Consider the following 25,340-nt stretch of genomic DNA (forward strand, 5'->3'; position numbering starts at 1 on the left):
CTTGGAATTTTCTCTCTGTGTCTCTCTCTCCCTCTCCCCCTCTCCCCTTCTCCCTTCTTTCTTACCCCTCCCCTGCTCTCTCTCAAGATAAATAAACATTAAAAAACTAATCATAAAATGCTATGCCATCTTCCTCAAGTAAAACTAGCATTCTATCAGAAAAAAAAAATTGTAAGTGATTTTTCTGTAGAAGAGTGTGTACTTGAGGTAGTCTCCTAAGTGTGAGGGAGAAATGTTAGTGAATGGCAATTTGTTGATTATAATCACCGCATGTTAATCTCACAGCATGTTTCAATCGAATTATTGCTTCATTGAAAGGGTGCAGTGCCACAGAATTGCTGTAATTGACAACCACATGTCTGAAAGGGATATTCTTTGAGCAGGAGAATTTTTGCCTTTAACATACCTATAATTGAGCTTTTTCTCATTTCTCTTTGCAGTCTTTCTCATTATAACCTTCCCCTCCCATTTCCCATTATCCTCATTTTCTGCCCTTGGGGCTTTCTTGCTCTACAATTGAAACCATTCTTTTCATTCTGTTTGCAGCTTTTTGCCTTACACATAACGCTGCTTCTTGGCTGGCAGGCCTTCCCCCAAATCTTTCAATAAATATGAAATTAGAGGGAATGGTTAAATATGAGTGAACAGAAAATGTAGAAAACTAAAATATCTTGTAATCCCCAAAATATCTTATTGTAATCTGAATAGTGATAGAAAATTATTTTTAGAGCAATTCTGTATCTTTTTCTGCTTCAGACTTAACTGTTCTTGTCTGTTGCCTTCATACAGGATACTTTATGAATCTTTTAAATCCTTTAATCCTGTAAATGAGTTTCACTTAGAGTGAAGATGAAAAGTATAAGTTAAAATTGCCTATTGCATACTTGGCTGGGTATCTCTACTTAAGTTCTCAGCCTTAAGTGAATGTCGTTTTTGGTGCAAGGGCTACATGTATCAGGACTCATGATAGGTAGCAGTTCTAATATTAAAGCACCTGGTCTATTCCTTCAGTAATTACGTGCCTTTCAATGTGCCTTGAATATACTTGTTATAAAGAGAGATTTGCTTAGTACTTAAAGCGAGTTAAATTTTTGCCCCTAAATTTTCTTGTCTTGCTCGATATTGATATAGATACCGTCAGTATAGTGTAACGTGTTTTGTCAAGAAAAAATAAGAAACATGATGAAGATTTTTTCGCACTAATTTTGGATCTCTTCTCCAGAGTTGGACATAGAAAAGACACCCTCTTGTGTCTTGTTGCAATTTGATCTGAATTTAAAGGCATTGCAAGCCATTTTGTTTACCACTGTGTTGACTTCCGTAAAAATACTTTAGTTAGCTCAAGTTCTGCCAGTGCTGACTGGCATAATGCTAGCACACATCTCAGAATTGTTATGACGATTTGCTCTATTATAGTCTCCTAGGGAGTGTGTTTGTTCTTTTGGGGGGAAAAACATGCAAGGCAAATGTGTTCTTCATCAGCATATTCTAGAAATCCACAGTAGTGAGGTCAGGATAAATTCACAATACTTATCTCTCTTTAAATGTGCTTTTCCTGCTTTGATAATAGAGAAACGTGAGAAGCACTGCTTATCAAGTGTTTGAGTTCCTGAAAATGTTCTTTGTGTATATATGATTTGTTAATTTATTATCTGTTATTAGGAAGGCTGTATGTAACAGAGAAACTGATGGTAACTTAAGGTGGAAGGATACTTCTCTCTCATGTGAAAATAAAAATAAGTGCAGTATAGAGCTGGTAGAACTAGTGAGGCCACTCTGAAATCAGCCAGGACTGAGACTCCTTCCAGCTCTTTGCTCCAGTGTCCCTGGAGTCTGGCCTTTATGTCCTGAAATCAAGACGGATGCTGGCATCCCAGTCCAGATAGCAGGATGGAGCAGGTCAAGAACACACGTGTCCATCACGCATGGCTTCTGCTCTTATCTTAGTCATAGCCACATCTAGCTGCAGGTGAAGCTGGGAATATGTTGTTTGGTTTTAAAATATCTGGGGGGCAATATGGCCAAGAAAAATCAAAGTTTGATTCCTAAACAAATGAAAAGTGGTATGTAATTTTTATAAGGGGTAGCTTATGGGGGTGCCTGGGTGGCTCATTTGGTTGAACGTCCGACTTTGGCTTGGGTCACGATCTCACAGTTCGTGGATTCGAGCCCCGCATCGGGGTCTGTGCTGACAGCTCAGAGCCTGGAGCCTGCTTCGGATTCTGTGTCTCCCTCTCTCTCTGCCCCTCCCCTGCTTGCATTCTGTGTATGCCTCTCTCTCAAAAATAAATAAACGTTAAAAAAATTTCTTTTAATAATAAATAAATAAATGGAAGCTTATGTTTGTTTTGATACTTTAGATCCCAGGCCATGATTATATATATATTTTTCTTAAAGTTTATTTATTTTGAGAGAGAGAGAGAAAGAGAGTGCATGCATGAGCAGGGTGTAGGGGTAGAGGGAGAAACGGAGAATCCCAAGCAGGCTCCGTGCTGTCAGCACAGAGCTCCATGGGGGACTTGGTCTGAAAACTGTGTGATCAGCACCTGAACCAAAATCATGAGTCGGATGCTTAACTGTCTGAGCCACCCAGGTGCACCCATGATTATATATTTCTGTCTCTTCAAAGGAATATAAATGTATTGTGATTTAAAGCACCGTGTGATCATTTTTGAAAGCTTATAAAATAGTTTGGATTTGCTCTTGTAGTCTTCTCAACACTGACTATTGACAGTGATCTCATGTATTATTAACGTGCAAAGAGTACTTAATAGTAAGTACCTTTCTCGTATCTGATTTGAGCCACTGAATTCATGTTTGAGAACTCTGCATCTTTCACACCAAAATTCTCCCTACAAGTTGTTAGAAATATTTTTCACAAAGCGTATGAAACATATATTAAAAAATATTTCACATATTATGGTTTCAATGAAGTTTAACAATAGCACACATTAAATTTCTTCTCCTAAAGATAGCTTATAGTATGTATTACTATATTCTTGGTGATATTTCAGAACTCTTATGTGCCTGTAACATAACTGCTCGATGTGGGTCAAATCACCATGAATCTTGTGATTCCAATGCTGTGAGAAAGGCCTAAGGGTGTTCTTAGATGTGTGAGTAGTATATTTACTTCTAAACAAAACTAACTTATTAGAACCATTTTAGACAAAGGAATTTATATGAGTGCCTTTAGCTGAAAGACAAAAATATCTTAACCAGTGGCAGTTAGTACATGTTTAATGGCTTATTTACCCAGATGTTGGAGGGATAGGCAGAGGTGGTCACGGAGGTGAGGAACAGCCAAGACTTTGATGTGGAAGTCAGTTCTTTTCTTTTAAGAAAGAAAGGACAAAATAAAATGTGACTAATGATTCTCAGTATTTGTAGTGTTTAATATGGAAAAGTTCATCTAGAAAGAAAGGAAGAGTTTTATGGTTTGACCTTTAAAAAAATTTTTTTTAATGTTTATTTTATTTTTGAGAGAAAGAGAGAGAGACAGAGTGTGAATGGGGGAAGGGCAGGAGGGAGGGAGACACAGAATCCCAAGCAGGCTCCAGGCTCTGAGCTGTCAGCACAGAGCCTGACGGAGGGCTTGAACCCACAAACCGTGAGATCATGACCTGAGCCTAAGTCAGCATTTAACCGACTGAGCCACCCAGGCGCCCCTATGGTTTGACCATTTTAAAACATTGTTTCAGTTTCTGCCTTTACATTTCAACCTTCTAAAATAGAATTATGTGTAAATGGCCATTAAAACATCTTAAGAGCATTAGGAGTTTGTGGACTATCTTAATTCTCCCGTGTGATTGTCAGTTCTGCCTTTAGAAAAGGAAATTGGCTGATCCCGTATAGCTATTTGCTGTTTGTCAGGTGTTCACTAGAAAATAAAAACAAAATAAATTTCGGGTAGGCATAAAGGAACTCCAGCATACTGGCACATAGATGGAAAATGACTTTATAGGGGCATTTTTGGCAATTCAAGGCCAATAAAAAGGCCAAGTTCCTATATCTGTCCATCTGTCCAGTGGATGTTCATGTGCATCCATTTCCCTTACCCCCAGTATGGACCATTTGGATTCACAGCCTCAGAAGAGCAGAGTTCAGTGAAATCCTGTGCTGGGGATCAGCCTGCCTTGGGACGTAGGCCCCTAATGATACTAACTTGAAACAACTTAGTAGTTATCCACCTTACTTACCTCAGACTCGATGTCACCATTCTGCAAAAGAGAGTACAAGACCTGCCTCCTAGAAAGAATTTGAGGAGCACAGATCATGTGGGTAAAGCTCATGGTACAGCCCCCAGTATGTAGTCAGTCGAGGGTGGCTGTTTCATTATGTTGAAACAGAATAGCTATCTTCTCTTCTCTACTTTTCCTCATTGCCCATCGAATGATGCTACCCTTGGCTTCCTGGGGCACACTAAGGAATAGGTGAGGTTCAAAGACAATTTGGGGTTCTCTAGGGCTAAAACGTGTGCTGGTTGGGGGTGGGGGATGATGGGAGAGAGGGTGGAGGTTTGGTCAGACATTCCCATGAATGAGATATTCATCTGCTGTTAGTGGGCTGCCTTATGTGGTCCTTTTATGATGTCACTGATTAAATTCCAAACCCTGTGAAAGTTGAGGCCTTAAAACTGGGCCTTCTTCATAGCAGCGAGCACAGTGCTCAACCCCAAGCCATAGGTGTTCACTCGACAGTTGTGACCAAACCTTTCTTGGTGACCGTAATGCACCAGTCTCCCTTTCACTGGAGTGAGAAAGAAAGCAGCCATATGTTACTGAAAAGAGCTCCACTGGCTGGTCTGGAACCCAGAGCACACAGGTGTCCCTGCTGTCAGTCACTGGTTGAAATATTTGTCTTAGAAACATTTTTAAACATGGACTAAACCGTAAAGGAAATTTTAGAGTAAAGTAAATTTTCTTATATCAGACATTTTCAATTTATATAAGATCTTGTGCCAGATTGTTTAGAAAGAGGCTTAGTTATGTTTAATTGTGTTTAATTTCTTAAAGATCATATTTTTGGGGGTGCCTGGGTGCTCAGTCTGTGAAGTGTCCGACTTCGGCTCAGGTCAGCTCTCATGGTTCGTGGGTTCAAGCCCCGCGTCTGGCTCTGTGCTGACCGCTCAGAGCCTGGAGCCTGCTTCAGATTCTGTGTCTCCCTCTCTCTGCCCCTCCCCTGCTCTCTCTCTCTCTCTCTCCTCTCTCTTCCTTGCTCTCTCTCTCGTATCTCTAGAGTTTTTGTTAAGCAGAAACAAAAAAATAAATAAAATTTTACTCCTCTGATTTCCAGAGTGGAAAAATTAACATCCAGAATGGTGATATATTTCAAGTTTGGGAAGAAAGCCGATAATAGAGATTCTTCTTGGTGCTTGGGAGATAAAAAATCATACCTTGTCCTAAGTTGAGTCCAGTATTAGAGTTATTGCTTGACATAACCAGGCCCCAGACTTGTAATTTAAGATTTAATGTTTAAATTAGTGTTTTCTTTGTTTCATGAAAGTTTGGAATGTTGGGTTGACAAGTACTTAGTAACCTAGATTGTATCTTTAAGAATGTATTGTGTGATGTTAATCATAGGAGACAGAGCACCTCCGACAGTTGACTATGTTAGACTGAGTGCATCTTGCAACTAGATATTAATTTTTGTTGGTAGATGCTGGCAGATTGGTATTGAAAGCTCCATACCCGTGGTACTTCCACGTTCTAATCTATATTGTTAAATAAAATGATACTTGGATTGATCATGAAGAAATTTTTCCTCCCGGCTTATTTGTGAGAGCAACTGCTGTTACTAATCAATGAGCTATAACTGCGAGAAGAGTCTTTGGGGGAAAACAGTGTGATAGATGGTATGAGGGCTCATTATCTGACTATCCCTAGTTCCTTTCAGTCTAAAGGACTAAAAGGGCATGCCCCTACTGTTTTCCAAGGGGCATCTCTCCCTGTGTCCCAGACTGGGACCATTTACACACCAAATCCAGTGACCTTTGAATGCTCAGGCTGATGAACCTCCCTCCAGCAACTTTTGACACTCACAGTGTGCTCTCTTCCACTCGTCCTTTCTTTTTGGCTTCTATGACATTTATGTCTCCCTGTTCTCCTGTTTGTGTCTTTCTTCTCTTCCTCCTTCCTGAATTCTCTTAGCATTGCCCAAATGTGAACATCCACCCCAGCTCACCTCAAACCCCTGCTTACAACTCCCTCTCAGTGGATCTGACATGACACTTAATGTCATCCCAGCCACTCTTTTCCTACCGTAGCTCCCATAATCATCCAGACCTCTTTAGCAAGCTCTGGTCTTTGATATTTTTACCCAGTATCTTCACTTTAAAGTAGCCATAGGGGCACCTGGGTGGTTCAGTTGGTTGTGTGTTCGACTTCAGCTCAGGTCACCATCTCATGGTTTGGAGTTCAAGCCCCACATCAGGCTCACTGCTGTCAGTGCTGAGCCAGCTTCGGATCTTCTTCCCCTCTCTGTGCCCCTCTCGGGTTCTTATGCACGTGTGCACCTTCTCTCTCCCTCAAAATTAAATAAACGTTTAAAGTAGCCTTAGAGTACTCAAACTCAGTGCATTTAAAGTAAACTTCCCTCTCCTTATTCTTCCTTTATCCAGTGTGACTGTCCTGATAGAGCAAGTGTAATCTCTATCTCTTGTCACTTCTCCTCTTGAAAATTTCCATTCACTTCCCCTTTTCTATAAAACAAGCCCCAGGCTTCTTATTCGAAGGCTCAAACACCCTCCAGGAATTGGCTCCAACCTACTTTCTAGCTTTATTTCTCAGTTAGGCCATGTGATCTCTTCCATTACTGTTTCACAACTATACCCCAGACCAAAACTTAGGAACCTGCCTGTCCACAGGCAGCTAATATGAATAAGTGACTTGCCAGTGAGGGCAGAGCCATGATAAACTGGTACGCCCAGCATGAAAAAGGCAGCTCAGCTCTAAACCATGGTTGCTGTAGGACATGCAGACCTGGTGTTGCCAGATCTTCTGATTTTTAAATACTGTCACACAACAAAAAAACATCTTTAAGGGCTAGAGAAGGCCCAAAGACCATAAGATTGTGACTCAGCCACAGATCCACCCCCAGTCACTTCCATGCTTATGTTTATTTCACCTCTTTCTCCATACTTCTTACACGTGCAGAGGTCATCCCATATGCTACCTGTTTGGTAAAACCTTCCCTGGGATATTGGAGTCTCCTTCATCCCCTGCAACATTTATGATTTGTGCTGCCCAGTTGAAATGTTACCTTATTTAAATTTACTTCCTGGGGATACATGTCTCAACTCCCTAACTCATTATGAGCATGAAACCGTGGGTCATTCTTAGGTTTTCCTGTCTCTTACCCTCTAGTCCCTTCTTAACAAATGTCTTATATATAGTCAGTTCTCAATACTTGGTTTTTCTTGGTTGATGCGTGGCGTTTGGAGAACTGGGACAGGATCTAAATATTATTTTATGACAGTAAAGAACAGAGAGGACTTACTGAGTGCCTGATGTATTCTGGTTCTCTGCCAGATGCTTTAGATAAATTATTCTGTTTCATCCTGGCTGCAGTTCTGCTAGGTGTGGGTGTGATACCCAGTTTACAGCTGCCTTAACTAAGGCCCTGAGAGGTTAAGTACAATGCCTAAGGCCATACAGGTAAAAATTCAGCTCTCCGATTCCCTTTGTATTTTTCACACTGTTTTCTAAGCTCCCAGCAGGCTTAGCAGACACATGCATGCACAAGCCACAAATGGGTTATAATTATAATTGTGCCTGGACACTGAGAGCAGCTGAGGGCTGAACCAGTAGGAGCTCATGGGACCTGTCACCTCCCTTACCCCCACGGTGACCTGCAAACATGGCCCTTGGTGTGGAGAAGGTAGGCAAGCCCTGTGTTGATTAGTCCATGCTCCTTCTAGTGACATTTGTAAAAGGCAGCATGTGCAATGTAATACAGTTAAGAACATAATTTTTGGTATACTCTTTCCTTAGGAAAGAATGATGGGATTCCAAAACCAAATTTTACAAGGTAAAGTAGATTTCGTTACTTGAAGAGTGCCACCCAAGTTCTGTCTGGAGGAAGCTCCTGTCATTAAAGAGGTGACTTTTCAGACAGATTCGATATAGAAACAGCATTAAGTGAATAAGCGTTTCTTGTGTGATCAATATTGAAAACTAAAATTAGAGCTCAAGATTTGGTGGTTTTAGAATAGTTGAGGAATACTCTGGTAGAACTGTGAAAGTATACAGGAATTGAGTGAGTTTACAAGCTGTGGTAAACAGCTGCATTTGAGGTCATTAATATCGCTTTCAGAAATGGAAAATGCATTGAGAAAGAAGCATATTTTTAACAGCGGAGCCCTTTAACCTGTGATTCAATCATGAGCATTAATTTTTTTTTAACTTGTGCTTAATCAAATTACATGGTACATTTTGGCACTGCTTCTCAAAACATAATGGCAAGTTGTAACATTCCAGGGCCAGAAATGAGACCTTTTATGTACAAAGTTTTTTTGGCTTCTTGAAATCAAGGTTAAAGTAGAACATATTTAAAGTGCCTTAAATTCCATTGCATCTGAAGTAGAAATACAGGTGAAACAAAATTGCTAATAGTACTTAGGGAATATGGGTTAGTATAGAAATGTTGAATATTCACATTACCATACTTAGATTAAATAGCTACTAAAGGCAGTTGTCTGTCAAAATTTTTATCATTTGCTTTCTTGGCAATTCACTTATACCCACCCCCCACCCCCAGAAAAAAACATTAAGCTTAGACCTTTTTGAGACATTTAGATCAGTTTCGCTTATTTGACTACATTTACATAACAGAACCCTATAAAAAGGATCTGTACCAAACTGACACAAGTCTTAGGGTGCTCTAGAAACATTTATGTTTTACAGAAGTGAAAATTTTGAGTGCTTGATACACTTAAAATGAGAATGAGAAAATACTTTAATTTTTGCATAAAAGAAAAATACATTCACGGGGCACCTGGGTGGCTCAGTCAGTTAAGCAACCGACTTCGGCTCAGGTCATGATCTCGTGGTTCTGAGTTCCAGCTCCACATCAGGCTCTGTGCTGATGGCTCAGAGCCTGGAGCCTGCTTCGGATTCTGTATCTCTCTATCTCTCTGCCCCTCCCCCACTCACACTCTGTCTCTCTGTCTCTCTCTTAAAAATAAACATTTAAAAATTTAAAAGAAAAAAATAAATTCAAATAAAATCAAATAGAAACAGACAATTCTTGTCTTACACCTTAAAATGAAAACAGTAACAGATGATAAAGTCTCATATTAACATCATTATGGTGAATAATAGACATGAATATTAGAGACATTTCTATCAAAGCTTTAGATTTTGACCACACATTGATATATTTTATTTCAAGTGAACATAGTGCTTAAAACTGTAATAGTATTTGCTTTCCAGCAATAAGTATGATAAGTATGATAAGTACATACATACTTATGATAAGTACATAACATAAGTATGTTATCAGCATGTTTCTTTTGTACTGCAAGAGTACTTCCTATATTTAAAAAAGCCACAACATAAATATTCTTTTATTTGGGGGGAGGGATGTTGTGTGGGGGGGTAGTATTCCAAAAAGGATGGCTGAATATTTTTGTCAGTGATGAGTTAAGAATTTGGGATTCGGTTTAGTGATTGATTTAATGATTAGAATTTCAAAGGAAAGCTTTTTGTGTATTAATACCTAGGTATTCACAGAGTTGGAAAGCAAAATGAATATATCTTTTTATTCAGAATGTTAGTGTATATGGCAACTATGAAATTGTTTAAATGAGAGATATTTTTATACACAAAGGTGCTTTTCTGCCTAAGTCTTAAATTACTATTAATTAAGCATTATATAATATAATAGATAATTATAGTGTTTTAATGTCGATGCCAGTGGATTTGCTACTCTTTCTAAATGGCTATTGTTGGCTAATAGCCTTCAGGGGATCATTTATGTAGCCATTGTGGTTCTAAAAATATCCCTAAATGCCATGGGACAGCCTTTTTTGAAACATGGCTGTTATAAAATGCATTTTTAATCTGAAGTGTGTCCTTTTGATTATATCATTCATTTACTTTCATGTGCAGCAAAAAATACCAATGCTGAAAAAGAAGGGAAAGATCTTTATACATAAAAAAAATTTCATAACAATATGTTATGTAGGGAAAGATGTGAATCAAGGGTATTGAGAAACTGTTGTATTCATTAGGATTTTTAGCTATTTAGTAGGATTTTGACCAGAGATGTTTTCATGTAGACTCATTGTTTTTATTTTAATTAATATTTCTATGGCAAGGAGATAATTAGGTAAATGCTGCTGAATATTAAATATAGCAGAAGCTTAGGGGAAAGCATTTCTGGGTCAAAGCCCTTAACAAAATATTGTCATGTGTGAGCTGATTAGTTGAATTGAATGCCAAATGGTTTTGCCACCATACAACCAGAATCTTAGAGTCACTCAGTTCATTATCTAAGGCTGTTCCAGAATGGAATGATTGGTTATGTCAAAGTTTAATGGCATTCATTCTAATTTCAGTTGCTAATGGAGTAAATTTTGATTAGAGAATAGTTCCAGCCTCCTTAAATTAGCTAAGTGTAAGAACATCCCAGAGAGACTGAACCTGCATTTTGAATGCTGAGTATATGAGGTTCTCAGAGCCTAACCCAGTGCTTTCTGTATATTGTTGGCTCTGATCTATAAGGGTCCACAGAGAACCCTAAAATAGATTCTAGGCTACTCTGTGATTCTTGCTGCCTGTATCTAACATTGTATGCAAAAAAGACTCCCATTTCTAATTAGACCAGAGACATTGAGGATTTTCATCAACTACATTTAGTACAAAGCAGTGTTAGACTTTGGGAACATCCCTGTTCAGTCGTGTCCCAGAGTGATACGATAGTTCTCAAGTTGTATTTCAAAATATCCTAGGGTTCAGACATTATGCCATTAAACTGTTTTGCTTAAGTTTGTTTATTTTTAAGAGAGAGAGCACAAGCAGGGGAGAGGCCAAGAGAGAGGGAGGGAATCCCAAGCAGACTCCATATTGTCAGTACAAAGCCAGACACAGGGCTGGAACTCACAAACCATGAGATCATGACCTGAGCTTGAAATCAGGAGTCAGACACTTAACTGACTAAGCCACCCAGACGCCCCTATTGAAACTATTTTAAAAACCGTGATGAAGGACGCAGAGTTTCAAAAGTATATTTCAAACTTTCCATTAGGATAACGAAGCAATGAACTTATGCTGCCAGATTAACTAGTTTTGGGGCAGGTCTTAGAGTAAACCTTCTCCCGCCTTTGTTGTGCATGTGTAGATGCATGTGTAGAGATGGAATCTCTTCTGTGAATTTGGAAATTACATTGAAAGTCAGAGTTTGCCAGTGACTTTTGTAAGCAGGCGCTCTAATGGAGAGCTCCTGGCTCTTCTGTGAATATAGGATGTGCGTGTGCGCTCACACTAAATTGTCCAACCAGCCACATTGCCACAGTTGCCTGTAAAGCTCTATACTGGGCTGTTCTTTCCTCTTACACACGTACAGTGTATAGATCTTAATTTAGGCCTACTGAGGCCCAGACACATCTGTTTGAGAACTTACTTTTACAAGAAATAGTAAGTTGGAACAGTGACTGTTAACATACTGCAGTGTGATACAACATTATAAGTGTAGGCTTATTTTACTGTATAGGCGCCATTTGTCAAACTCATTTTTTAATAAAGAATAGTGTTACTTAGTATAAATAAATAAATATCTTTGAAAAAAAACCTTTCTTAATACTTTTCCTTAACATCTATGGTTCATTTCACTTAAGGGCATTTTGCAATTAGAAAGCAAGCTTGTTTTTTTTTTTTTTTTTTAAACTTTACCATTTGGGGCGCCTGGGTGGCTCAGTCGGTTAAGCGGCCGACTTCGGCTCAGGTCATGATCTCGCGGTCCGTGAGTTCGAGCCCCGCGTCAGGCTCTGTGCTGACAGCTCAGAGCCTGGAGCCTGTTTCAGATTCTGTGTCTCCCTCTCTCTGACCCTCCCCTGTTCATGCTCTGTCTCTCCCTGTCTCAAAAATAAATAAAACGTTAAAAAAAAAAAATTAAAAAAAAAAAAACAACATTACCATTTGCCACTTAATTTGTGTAAATCAGGATTATCTTGATGTTCTGCAACCAAAAAAAAACAGAATTAGTGAAGCAGGGACAACTGATATAGGACTGTAGATGTCATTTACTACCTCTTTATAGCAGAGTTTTGTGTTCGTAAACTTTGTTGTTTCACATGGATCAACTTTTACAGTAAATGTTATTGGTTATTTATAAAAATTCTAGAATTTTTCCAGTCTTCAACATAGAGCTATAGGGCTCTATACTGGGCAATTCTTTCTACTTACATACTTAGAGTAGCAGTTAGAGAGCTTAAATGCTATTGAGTATATAGGCTCATTAGTCTCACAACTTAATGCTATTTGAATTATCTAGAAATTTGATGGCCAGAATGTAACGGACATGAAAATGAAATCATATAGTAAAATGAATTTTAAGTTAAGGAGGGTGGATAAAGACTATTATGGCCAGAGCCCTACTTTGCATTCTACATGTAATCTTTTGTCTATCAATTTGGAAATGATATTGGGGGATGAGAGTTTGCCTATTTAGGTATTCCATATGACATATAAGATGCACTTTTCTTAGAACACTCACGGCCAAGAGGCAAGAGAGAAAAACAAATCAAACTTGTTTTTGTTGGTTGAGGAGGTAGGAAAGGGATTGGGAAGGAGCATATTGTGATACATTATACCTGCTCCCCATTTTTAGTGAGACTTAGCTCTGTCTCTCTCTCCATAGCAGTAACAACATCAACTGCCACTTTCCCAACTTCTTACAGATGCCTTTGAAAGAGAAAGGTGAATGGTCTTGAAACCTGATCTGTGTTCTCTAAGTTTATTATCCTACTTTATTATCCATTGTTCTTGCCCTAGACTTAGGAAATAGAAAGCCTTAATTTATTAAAACATGCAGGCTTCATTTCCTGTAGGATTGGAGTATATACCCCAGAAATACTGTAAAATTTATTTTTCAAAAGACTTTATTATGTATTGGTTTTCCATAACCTCTTTATGGACATATGAGGTATTCTGTGTAAGGAGTTTAAAAAATCTTAACTTGAATAAATGATGTATTTTGTGGCTAAAATTCTCCTATCCTAATGCCTCCCACACCCACCACCATGTATCACGTTTCTGCCACACACTGTTTTAGAGTCTGGAGAAGCAGTTGTCCCTCTTACCACTAGTTCCTTACCTTGTGTTTGTTTTTCTTGCTTCGCAGAGACCCTCCTTGATGACTTCCTTCTCACGTACACGGTCTTCATGACAACTGATGACCTGTGCCAGGCGCTACTAAGGCAATATCCTTCATTAACTTCAGGATGCTGCATCGGCTTCCCTTCAGACCGATGTCTCGCATTAGTAATTAACTGCCTTTCCTAATTTCCTCAGCTCCTCTGTAGAGTGTGGATATGTTAAATATTAATGTAATGATATCCAAGGTAAAAGACGACACGAGACAGAATTGACAGGGGGAGCTGGAAAGCAGGGCTGCTGTTTTCACCTTCTAGGTCATGGGTAAATTGTACTGTTTGTATTATGTTTTCTTCCAACATAGGTCTCAAGACTTTAGAGAACTAGAGGTAAGTTTAGCATAGTGGGTGTACCCCAGAGTCAAGAGGCTGAGTGGATTGGCAGTACGTGAACTTGTGAGTTCGTGCCAGAGGTTCGTGCCAGCGGTTAGTGCCAGAGGACTTGTGCAAGAGAACGTACACACATGATGGCACGTTTCTCCACAAGTCCGGGATCAGACCAGCTGTCCCCCATGTGGGAGGTCTAAACTACGCCCTGGAATCAACTGCCGTCTCTTCAGAGCTTTGTGAAGACATGTGCTGTTAGAATGATGGATGGGATTAGAAGGTTAATGACCAGTTAAGGAAGCTTTATGATTTGATGCATTAACTAGGAGGGATGCAACAGAGGAAAGGCCAAAAAGCCAAGCCAAGTAAATTTACTCAAGAGTTTCCACACAGGCCTCTTGACTCACAATGTTCAAGGAAGGTGCTTCAGAAGCATTTAAGAAGCCTGGTAACTGTCAGATTTTTACCAAACTAAACTGAAGATTCCACTTGAGCTCATGTGAACATTTTCGGAAAGATAGATTTTGTGTGTGTGTGTGTGTGTCTGTGTGTGTGTGTACCTAGGTTTTATTGAGCCCTCAATGGTAATGGTCTTGGCAATATTCTTTTCCTGTTAAATAATTGTTCTATTTCTCCCCTACTTTACAGCCTTTTCCTGCTTAAGAGAATACCTTCAAACTCCATAAAGGGCATAATTGAAATAAAATCTCTCTTAATAATACATTAACTAGAAATGGTGATTCGTTTTTAGTGCTTTGTTATCATAAGAGCACACAAAGCTACAGATCTTGTGAAACTTTATAGAATTAATTCATAAAACTGGTCTTGAAAAATTAGCAGTTTTGAATTTGGAAAATTTCTAAACCAGATTTCTTCCACAGCTCTCAAGTGGGTGTTACTAAGAAATTCTGTAATAATTTCAGAATTACACTTTAAAAGTGTTTTAGGGGCACCTGGGTGGCTCAGTCAGTTGAGCGTCTTCAGCCCAGGTCATGATTCATGAGTGAATTCATGCCCAGGTTGTGGTTCATGAGTTCGAGCCCCACATCAGGCTCATAGCTGTTGAGCGCACAGCTTTGGGTTCTCTGTCCTCCTCTCTCTGCCCCTTCCCTGCTTGCCCTCTTTCAAAAATAAATAAACATTAAAAAAATTATTAAAAGTGTTTTAGGAAAATATCAATGAGCTAGTTTCTTCTACATTTTAATGCTAACGTTTTCCCAAAAGTATTACCATCTATTAAACAACATAGTTTGTTTTATAGCAAATAAATGCCTTCAAATCATTGTTTTTAAATATGATCCTAATATCATTTGTGATTGTTACTAACTAATATAATGCATCATAAAATTTCTCTGAAGAATCTCTAAAACTTTACTATAAGCATGTTTTGAGTCTTTGACAGACATTTTTTGAGAGAGAGAGACTGTGTGCACCAGGGAGTGGCAGAAGGAGAGGGAAAGAGAATCTTAAGCAGGCTCCATACTCAGCGAGGAGACCGATGCAGGGATCGATCTCACGACCATGAGATCATGACCTGAGCCCAAATCAAGAGTCAGACGCTTGACCAACTGAGCTACCCAGAGGTCACTAAGACGTTGTATATGAAAATTTAGTTCAGATTCTTAGCAGTCTTGTTACTAATTATCAAAATTTATGAAATCCATAACATTTTTAAGTCAGGAGTCTTCCTACATGACTATTTCAATATACTTGCAGACTCTGCTTTTTGTGAAATAATACGAACCACAAACAAAAGTATGGCATCCATATTTAATTTAAGAGATTTTTTGGTGCACCTTAGTGAAGATATCTTATATATCCTCCTATCACCTTCTAAGAGTGGTCTGAATTATTTTTTGTTTGTCCCCCATGTTTTTTGACTATTATTTACAGATTAGAGCCATTTATACTGTTTTTGGATATCTTAGATGGGTACTTTTACAGTGATAGAATTTTATACTTTTCAGGTTTTATCATCATCAAGAGCATTATGTGAGCTCACAGGTTTAGTCTAGCTAATGGTCAGTGCATTACACTGAAAGTAAATCTTATCCAGTGCCTTCCCACTATTCCCCTCCTCCAGCTACATTTATAAATCAATATAAACTAGCATGGGAAAAATGTGTAAGAGTAATATACCCTGATACAGAAAACGGAATAATCCAAATGTTAAATTTAATCAGTAAACATTTTTAAAAATATATCTTGGGGCATCTGGGTGGCTCAGTCAGTTAAGTGTCTGACTTGGGCTTAGGTCATGATCTTATGATTTGTGGGTTCGAGTCCTGTTTCAGGCTCTCTGCTGTCCCGGTAGAGCCTGCTTCAGCTCCTCTGTCACCTCTCTCTCTGCCTTTCCCCTGCTTGTTCTCTTTCTGTGAAAAATAAATAAGCATTAAAAAAATCTATCCATCTATGTCTATATCTAGACAGATATAGATAGATACAGATATAGATATAGATATAGATATAGATATAGATATAGATATAGATATATCTTGCAGAAAGAACAAGATTAAGCAAATAAGTGGTAGTAACTGTGAATGGAGAGGAGCAGCTGAACTGTCAGTCCCTGAACTTGCTTTGTCCTCCAAGTCCATAATTGTAGAACATATATGCAGTGGTACTAAAAAGCTCATCTCTTGACTACACATGCTGACCTAAAAGAAAGAAGCTGTTAGTACTTTCTAATTTTCTAGGTTTTCTTTATATTAGTCAGGCTATGATAGTCACAATAAAAGAAGAACATGATATCTGTACAAGTGAAAATAATGAAGGATATAAATCTTTATATTTTGCCTTTTTAGAGAAAAACCAGGAAAAAATAGAAGCTTTAACAGGTTCTTTGTGTGTTTGCCTGAGTTTATTTCACAGATAGAAATAAAAAAAAAAATCAAATGCCCTTAATGTGTTTTTGCAGACTGGGGAGACAGTGACTGAAATATGTTTTAAAATATTTACAAAGGCTGAAATAGATATTTCTATTTTGCAATTATGTATCAGCATTAAAGAGTGTAGATTCCTGTCCAGCAACCCCAAAGCCTATCTGTCCTTGGAATCATAGCATTTCCTATTCTGATTTAACTTTTCATTGTATTCAAGATAGTCATAAATGATCATTTGGAGAACAAAAACACTAGATTGGTTTGGAAAATGTGAAGCTTCTGTCTCATTCCTGTGGCTTAAACACGTTGCTTTTGAGGTTGTTCTTTTTATACAATTTTAACAGTATAGTTAACACATGGTCGGTCACTGTATACAAATTTGGAAATATTTATGAGTATAATAAAAATTAAGGTACTCTGATATCTCATTACCTTGAGAAGCCACTGTTAACTTTCAGTATATATTATTCCAGGTAATGAAAATTTTCATATAAATAAGCATAGTTAACAGAAATGGATCATCCCATCATATTTTCTCACTTGCTTTCGTACTCAACAATACATGGTGTGTTTTTTGTTTTTTAATTTTTTTAATTTATTTTGAGAGAGAGACAGAGCAAGTGGGGGAGGGGCAGAGAGAGAAGGAGAGAGAGAATCCCAAGCAGGCTTTACACTGTCAGTGCAGAACCTGATGCCGGGCTTGAATTCACAAACTGTGAGATCATGACCTGAGCTGAAACCGAGTCGGACGCTTAACCAACTGAGTCACCCAAGCGCCCAACAATACATTGTGAACATCCACTGTCAGTAAATGCACTATAAGGTCATCAGTTTTATGGCTATAGAATAGCCTATTAATGCATATGTGATAATTTAGTTAACTATCCACAGTGTTTGAAGCATTTAGTTTGTTCCTGTTGTACTTTTTTTCATTCCAGTGAAAATGAAAATCAGCAGTCCTTTTTAATTATGTCTGCACATTTATCCAGTCCCTTTTTTCCAAGAAAATTCCTGGGGTTGGGCATTTAAATCATACCACAAATTATGCTCCAGAACTTTGTGCTCATTTGGGACTACTTGAGAAGTAACTGGTTTTATAAATTGTGGATTTCTGAAGATCAGAGGATACCTGGCCTAGTTCTGATCCAACTTTTATGGCAAGTGTCTACCTATGTAGTGACACCAGATCTCTTGGAGCCACCCTTGAAATTCATTGGTCTGTCTCTCTCTCTCTCTCTCTCTCTCTCTGCCCCAACCCACTCACATTCTGTCTTTGTCTCTCTCAAAAATAAATAAACATTATAAAAAAAAATTTTTTTTTAAAAAGGGGGCACCTGGGTGGCTCAGTCGATTGAGCGTCCAACTTCGGCTCAGGTCATGATCTCACAGTTCGTGAGTTCGAGCCCCGCATCGGGCTCTGTGCTGACAGCTCAGAGCCTGGAGCCTGCTTTGGATTCTGTGTCTCCCTCTCTCTCTGCCCCTAACCCACTCGCATTCTGTCCCTGTCTCTCTCAAAAATAAATAAACATTAAAAATTTTTAAATAAAAAAAAAAAAAAAGGAATTCATTGGTCTCTTAGAATCTCCTCATGGTGACATTGACCCATGCTGCTGTATGGAACTGTGTCAGCAGCTATCAGTGCAAATCATCTAATTAACCTTCACGACCTGCCACCAAGCGCATAGAAATCATTTCCTGGGTTTATTTACTTTAGCTCTTTCCAGTGCATAACTTTTGCTCTTCCTACACATATACTTTTCCTCCGGCATGCTTAGATACTTGTAGATCCTTTGGAAAATGCTTTAGCATATTTTGAGAAAACAGTAGATAGATCTCTTTATATTTTTACTTCCAAGAACGCAATATTCTTTCTTAACCATTTGCACCTATTCTGCTAAGAAGTATCAAGGCAAAGAAGAAAACTCAGATGTTCCTTGTCGGAAACGTAAGGTCTTACATCTCGTGTCCCAGTGGATTGCTCTGTACAAAGACTGGTTACATGAAGACGAACATTCCAAAATGTTCTTAAAGGTAATCTGGTGACTTCCAGATATTCTTTGATGCCAAATGACTGATTTTATTTTCATTTATGCTTTCAAAAAATCTCATTTATAGATTGTAGTCATTCAACTTTTATGTAATGTTCAAGCTGTGACTCAAAATATTAATGTCTTGATTTTTGAGGCCTGATATTTTGCACATAGAAATTTTTTTAATGGTGAAGAATTCATTATGAAAAAATGGAAAGGGCTAGTTTTACATTCACTCGTTTAAGTTTATTTTATATGATTCATGGGAATTTTGATTCCAGATGAAATAATTAAGGTAGGTAAAATAAAACATACTTGAAAACTTGACCGTATTAATACATTGAGATTTACTCTAAGTTTGAACTAACCAGTCCCACATATACAATATTTGGATAAGAAAAATTATTTATCACTTAAAAACTCTATTGACAATACATGCATTATGAAAGTTTTTCAGACCATGATGTATTTTGAGAATTTTATGCACTAATAATTTGCAAAATGGGTACTAACCTAGACTTACATTTGGAATTAGATAAATGTATATATTTTTCTAATTGTTCATAGGCTGCCATATCTTTTCCACACAGATGATTCTCTGGAGACAATATGTAGACCATTGGATTCCTTGGCCACCAAAGCCATATTAGCTGTACAGGCTAACACAGAGAAGGAGTAGAATGGAAATTTGAGCAGGGAGCAGGTCTATTTCAGACAAGTGTTCAAACTGATTTTGCCTCTCATGAAGGAAATCACTTTGATTTCAAAATTCAGATGTCATTTAGACATCCACTTAAAAATTGGTTTAACCAACTCTTTCCCTAAACTAATGTTATTTTCAAAACAACTAGGTAATAGAATTTAATCGATTTTTTTCCCTCCTAAATGACGATGTGGATATTATTTTTTTAAATAAAGAATAGGCACGGAACTCTTGAGTAGCCTTCCAGAGACCTGTAAGTTTCCAGCATTGATTACTTAAAGCCCCTGAAAGCTGTGAGGGAGCCACACAATTGAGTGAGGGGCTAGGAGGTAGAATCCCATGTAGCATCTCACAGATGTCTGGTTTAACCCCCTGTATAACCCTGCTTTCCACCTGTTCCCTCAGCAGGGTAACCATGGTCTCAGTCTTAATCCTTAAAGAATAGGCATTTCAGCTGCCACTTTTCTTCCCCCCCAGACCATATACAGGAATGTACTGGATGATGTGTATGAATATCCAATACTTGAAAAAGAATTGAAAGAATTTCAAAAGATACTTGGAATGCACCGTCGTCAGTGAGTATTTCATTTTCTGGATTGCCATTAATAAAAGAAAGCAGCAAGCATGATCGAATTTGGATGTTTTATAAATTTTTTTAAATATTTATTTATTTTTGAGAGAGAAAGGGAACGAGAAGGGGAGGGGCAGAGAGGGAGGCAGACACAGAATCCGAAGCAGGCTCCAGGCTCTTAGCTGTCAGCACAGAGCCCGATGTGGGGCTCAAACCCACGAACCATGAGATCATGACCTGAGCCGAAGTCAGATGCTTAACCAGCTGAGCCACCCAGGCACCCTGGATGTCTTATAAAGGTCATCTTGAGGGATGCCTGGGTGGCTCAGTCACTTAAGCATCCGACTTCGGCTCAGGTCATGATCTCATGGTTCGTGCGTTTGGGCCCCGCATCGGGCTCTGTGCTGACAGCTCAGAACCTGGAGCCTGCTTCGGATTCTGTGTCTCCCTCTCGCTCTGCCCCTTCCCCACCTCTCTAAAAAAAATAAGCATTAAAAAAAACATTAAAATTCATCTTGAACATTCTGAATCAGGATTCCTTCTTGATTCCTTAGCTTTTCTATAGTAAATTGTGTATTTTATTTTTATATCAAAATGAACACAAAATTAAGGTTGTTGACTATTTTGTTTAACCCTCTTTAATACGGTAGAAACCATAACAACCTTCTTACATAAAAGCAATTATTTAATAAGTTATTTAATGTTAAAAATATAAACATGTAACTTGATGTTTTGGGGGCTCACAGCTATGTCTGATGGAATAAGGAAAAAAATTTTATAGGTAGGTTTCAGCAAGTCACGAAGCATTTTCAAAGCTCCATTTTATGGATTCCCTGAGGTTTCTTTATCAGTTTAGAAAGATTAAAAAAAAAAACATTTACTCAATGACTTTTGGCATGTGTAAGTATCCCTGAGGTATCTATCATTAGTCTTTCAAGTTGCCAATACCTGACTTAACCACTGACCCTCTTTATTAATTTTGGTAAATGAAAGCATCAAGTCATTATTCAGTTTTCAGATACAGCTGCAAAGTTCATCTGAAGGGAAAAACTGTTCTCTGATTTACAGTGTAGTTTGTACATAGTAAACATGATGAAATGCATGTGTGTCAAGTTGTGAGAAACTTCTATTAAGATTTCAGAAGTCACAAAGGCACTTCTCAGAGAAAATGTTAATTCAGGCCTCTCAGATGACTAATTTGAGATTTAAAGCCAGACCTAATTTTAGTAAAGAGAGATCCTGTTGCAAATTAAGTGTCTATATAAATTAATTTTAGGGCACAAACAAATCACGTGGAAGTTTTCGTCCTCAATCGTGAAAATTACACACTTAGAAATTCAGAAATGAGATGCAGTTTAGGACGGTGTTAGAAACACGTGTTGTAAGTTTGGGTGGTCTTCCTTTGTCACAGTCTACACCACAAGAAGCCCCCATCACCTAAGAGCAGTATGAGATTGTGAACAAATACATGAAACAGAAAAGAAAAAGAACCTTTACATCAGAATAATCCTCCACATGGAAGCTGTTCTTTGCTGCAAGACAGACCTTGTTACCCTTGAGAAACTTTAATTCATGGCTTAATACATTTAAATGCATTAGATGTACTAATGGAACTTGATATATCCCATTAAAAAAACTTACATAAAATGTGAAATAATTAAAATAAGAAAATGATAGAAGATATGACTCTTGCCTCTTTGGTAGAAGATGATCTCTTAATTCTGGGAGAAGATTTGAGCTGGGGACCTGCAGGATGTCCACCACACAGGGAAACATTCTGGAAAAGATGCTCCTTGCGTTGACTTAACTGTCTGAAGCACAATAATTTCACTTAAAATCCATCAGTATATGAGAAAACTTAAGAGTTTCTGTGGACTGAATAAATCCAGTTCTTCCCTCAGCATTCACTTTCTGTGGGTAGAAAGTAAAATACGCCTGTGGAGTAGATGGCATCTTTTCTTCCTGGTTCGCTTAAAATCCAGAGCCCAATGTCAAGGGTGTTCTACCTAGTGACCTAATGAATACTGGGTTTTATCTTTTTGAAAAGCAAAAAACCTCTGCCCAGTACCTGAAAAGTAGTCTTCTGTGACAATCATTGCATTACACAGGGTTTGGGACAAAGACTGACTTCTTGTCCTTTTTCCTTTCAGCACTGTAGATGAATATTCACCACAAAGGAAGGTGAGGCAGACCTCTCTCTCTCTGAAATGGGGCCATCAAGCTTGGAGACCTTGCCTTGCCTCACTGGCATTCTTCATAATGAAAAGGAGTGCTGCCTCCAGCAGAACAGGGGCAGGCAGGGAAGCCTGGGGCTAGACCTTGCGAGCACCTTCCTGCTTCACTTCAGTTTCCCTGTGCTAGTACAGATCCGGTCGTACCCATATGCCCTCGACTTGTTGTTCTGAGTATTTTTGGAGTCTTAGAGTTGCCCCAGTGTTCCCAGAATCATATAAATTTGAATTTGAAATATTGATGGGAAAAGAAAAAAGGGAAAAAAAATGCAGGCAAGAATCTTGACTGCGAGCATGAGGAAGTCGAGTAAGCAAAAGCTTTGCCCTTTCAACCCAACAAAAGGAGAAATGGTAGCAAGAAAGAACGTGTTTCCTATTCACCTTGAAGGGGAAATGCACCGTGAACTGTCGGGCACAGGTTTTGTAGAAGCTGATCTATCAAGTGGAGAATTATCATGAATAATCTACTTATTTCCCTTAAGCAAGTCGTGGTGCCACAGCAGAAGTATGCAACTTTGTCCCCTGCTTTATCCAGAACTCCTCGATCCACATGCACGGTTGATGTTGGGATGTCTAGAGAAGAATACATGGATTTTGCAGTAGCCAGAGTTTGAAAATCTTGCCACCCCTCTCCAGCATGTTGCTAGAATAATTATAGGGGCTTTTTGCCTGCTTCTGGCTTTGGCCAGATCTGTCTTGTTGCTCAGAATCTCCACCTCCACATGCGTTAATAGAGGCAACTCCCTATTTATTCCTCTAAGATTGGATGGGTGGGTTTCATATTAAAAAGGAAAAAAAAGAAAGAAGGAAAGAAAAATTGGCTAGCTCTTCTGGAACATGCTGTAAGCAGCTGTGGTTTTTCCAAAGGGCAGGAATGCATTCATTCATTGTTCTCTTTCTCACTTCTCACAGAATAAAGCCCTTTTCCACCAATTCAGTCTTAAGGAGAACTGGCTCCAGCATAGAGGAACTGTGACTGAAACAGAGGAAAGTGAGTATGATTTTGTGAGGGTTTGGGGTGGGTGGAGCAGAGGTCAGTCACCTTCACTCTCCAGCAGTAATGCATCGGCCTGCCCTTAGCGTTTCCAACAGTCACACCCTGTGACAAGCACCTTAGGACCCCACAGGATGGTTTTTATTTTCTTGCTTTGAGTGTTACAGTTGTCTTGACCATACAGCAGTGTCCCAGGGGCCAAGGACATTTTCAATTTGAGAAGGAAGGAAAGGAGCCTGCAAAAGAGCTTCCCAACTTTCTTAGGGACAGGCGCAAAATTGCCGGGAATTTTCCTTTTCCTCTTAGCTGCTTTTGCCTGTGACTGACTAGAAAGTCCACTAAAGCCACCGTGCAGGACATTGGCGGAGTCATTCCCTGGGATTTAGAGAAGAAACTCTTGGCGAGCATAGCGAAGGAAAGGAAATGCACTGAAATCCCTGCGTGGCCAGGCTGTGCCGGGCAGTGCCGCATGCCCCGTGTGCCCTGTGCCAGCGCTGCTCAGTGAGAGGGTCAGTGAGAGGGCTAGTGACCCACGCTGAAGGCAACTGCTCACTCAGCACCAGGGGAGACAGCCTTGCAGCCCCCAGAAGGTGCTTACACGCTATTCTGTGCTACTCTCTTGTAACAGAACAGGAAATGGTTTCCTCCCGTTTGCACCAAGGTTGAGTGAAGTGCAGAACCTGGGGAAACATAATTGAAACATTCATGCTATAGTGACTGGGAGACTTTCTCTTTTAGCCCACTTCTCAGTATGTGCTGAAATTCTATGTATGCACATTTAATATCTGCTCAGCTTCTCCAACACACAACAAAACGTCACATGGATGCTTCTTGTGCTATGTAGTGTTAGTATATAATGCTGCTGGTAATGGGGCATAAGAAGTATGGTCTATAACAAGTGGAAGCTTAAAAAAAATTAGCTTACCTCCTAATTCCTTAGTTGCAGGCCCTCCATGCTTGTCTTACAATTTAATCGTAAAATTTCCCAAACTGAGTTTCAAAGAGCGTAAGTATTTCCAGACCCCCAGCCTCTTTTTGTTTGTCAGTTTATTAATAAGCAAGCTGTAAACTTTGCTCATATTTAGCAGTTTTGTAGGATCTTGTCTGGTTCAAAAATTTTATTTTTCTGTGAAAGCAAAAAGCTTTGTGTCTCTCACAAATCTGTTGACAACATATATAAAACAGCTATTTGTTAGATGCTGTTGTTTTAGTGACATACCCAACGGAACCCAAACCAAAATGTTGTCAGTGCCTTCTGGTGGCGTATTTACTTTGAGGTTTATACACATAAACTCATAGTTGTTTGTTTTGTTTTGGTTTTTTTTTGCTTCATTTGCATTTCTGTGGAAACAATCCTGGGTTTATTTTTGTGGAGCCATTTAAATTGCTTATAAGATTTCTCTAGGAAATGCACCCTCCTCCTTTATTTTTTTTACACAAAATGAGAAATAATATGCAATATGGTGGAAATAATTTGCAAAATGGTAGAGAAGAATACCTAAGTGTATTATCTTTTTGAAAGAAGCTAGTGTTTTATACATTCAGAGCTGGGATAAGAAGCAAATAATGTATCAATTATCTCCACTATTATTAAGCAATTTCTGCTATCAAATCATAAAGAAATTGTTTTCCAGGACCCTGATTCACCTTGATAGTGATGATGTCCTAGTAATAATTATTTGCACTGCAGACAATAAAATGAAACTTAAAGGGCTACAAACCGGACTTCTGTTTGGAAACCATACTCATCACCATCTTGCTCAGGGACATCATTATTAACTGCTCAAGATACCTGAGCACAAAAACCATGGCAAGCCGGCAGATTTTTTTGGATAAGCTTGTGAGAAGTCTAACAGCAAAATGCAGTATTCCCGATTGAGCCCTGTGACTATCCACAAGTGGAATGTCACATAAAAATTTATTAGTTAGGTACCTTAATATATTGCTTTGGGAAAGCTCAGTCATGCTGAAAGAAATTACACTTTGTGAACCACAAATGCTACTGTGCTGGGGTCAGGCCATCTCTACCATGAGCACACACTTGTATCACATGGGTCTCTCATTACAGTTTGGGAAGCCTAAGTCCATTTACCAGGTCTTGATGACGTCTGCATCTCATGTGTGTGCAAGCACACATTTATATATGTATGCCTTCAGGCACTTGGGTGCAGACATAAATATGTAAATCTAGTTCTGTATGTTTCCTACTAAAGAGAATAGTAAGGTAGAT

The 25,340-nt window shown here is 38.8% G+C and overlaps 1 protein-coding gene and 1 long non-coding RNA gene across 3 annotated transcripts in view; one reads left to right on the forward strand and one right to left on the reverse strand.

Moving 5' to 3' along the window:
* LOC131509297 (uncharacterized) overlaps window positions 1-3,668 on the reverse strand; it is a 39,592-nt gene extending 35,924 nt beyond the window's left edge. Inside the window, exon 1 of the long non-coding RNA XR_009260417.1 lies at window positions 3,256-3,668. This is a non-coding gene — a long non-coding RNA (uncharacterized LOC131509297). The remainder of the gene's footprint in view (window positions 1-3,255) is intronic.
* The window catches only part of RAPGEF5 (Rap guanine nucleotide exchange factor 5), a 225,985-nt gene that overhangs the window by 163,795 nt on the left and 36,850 nt on the right, over window positions 1-25,340 (forward strand). For both annotated transcript variants that reach the window (XM_058724848.1, XM_058724849.1), the window contains 5 exons: window positions 13,342-13,420; window positions 18,468-18,612; window positions 19,792-19,889; window positions 22,036-22,066; window positions 23,029-23,107. In XM_058724848.1, coding sequence (XP_058580831.1) covers window positions 13,342-13,420; window positions 18,468-18,612; window positions 19,792-19,889; window positions 22,036-22,066; window positions 23,029-23,107 — 432 coding nt within the window. The remainder of the gene's footprint in view (window positions 1-13,341; window positions 13,421-18,467; window positions 18,613-19,791; window positions 19,890-22,035; window positions 22,067-23,028; window positions 23,108-25,340) is intronic.

This window comes from Neofelis nebulosa, chromosome 4, assembly GCF_028018385.1.
Source record: "Neofelis nebulosa isolate mNeoNeb1 chromosome 4, mNeoNeb1.pri, whole genome shotgun sequence".
Classification (NCBI taxonomy): domain Eukaryota; kingdom Metazoa; phylum Chordata; class Mammalia; order Carnivora; family Felidae; genus Neofelis; species Neofelis nebulosa.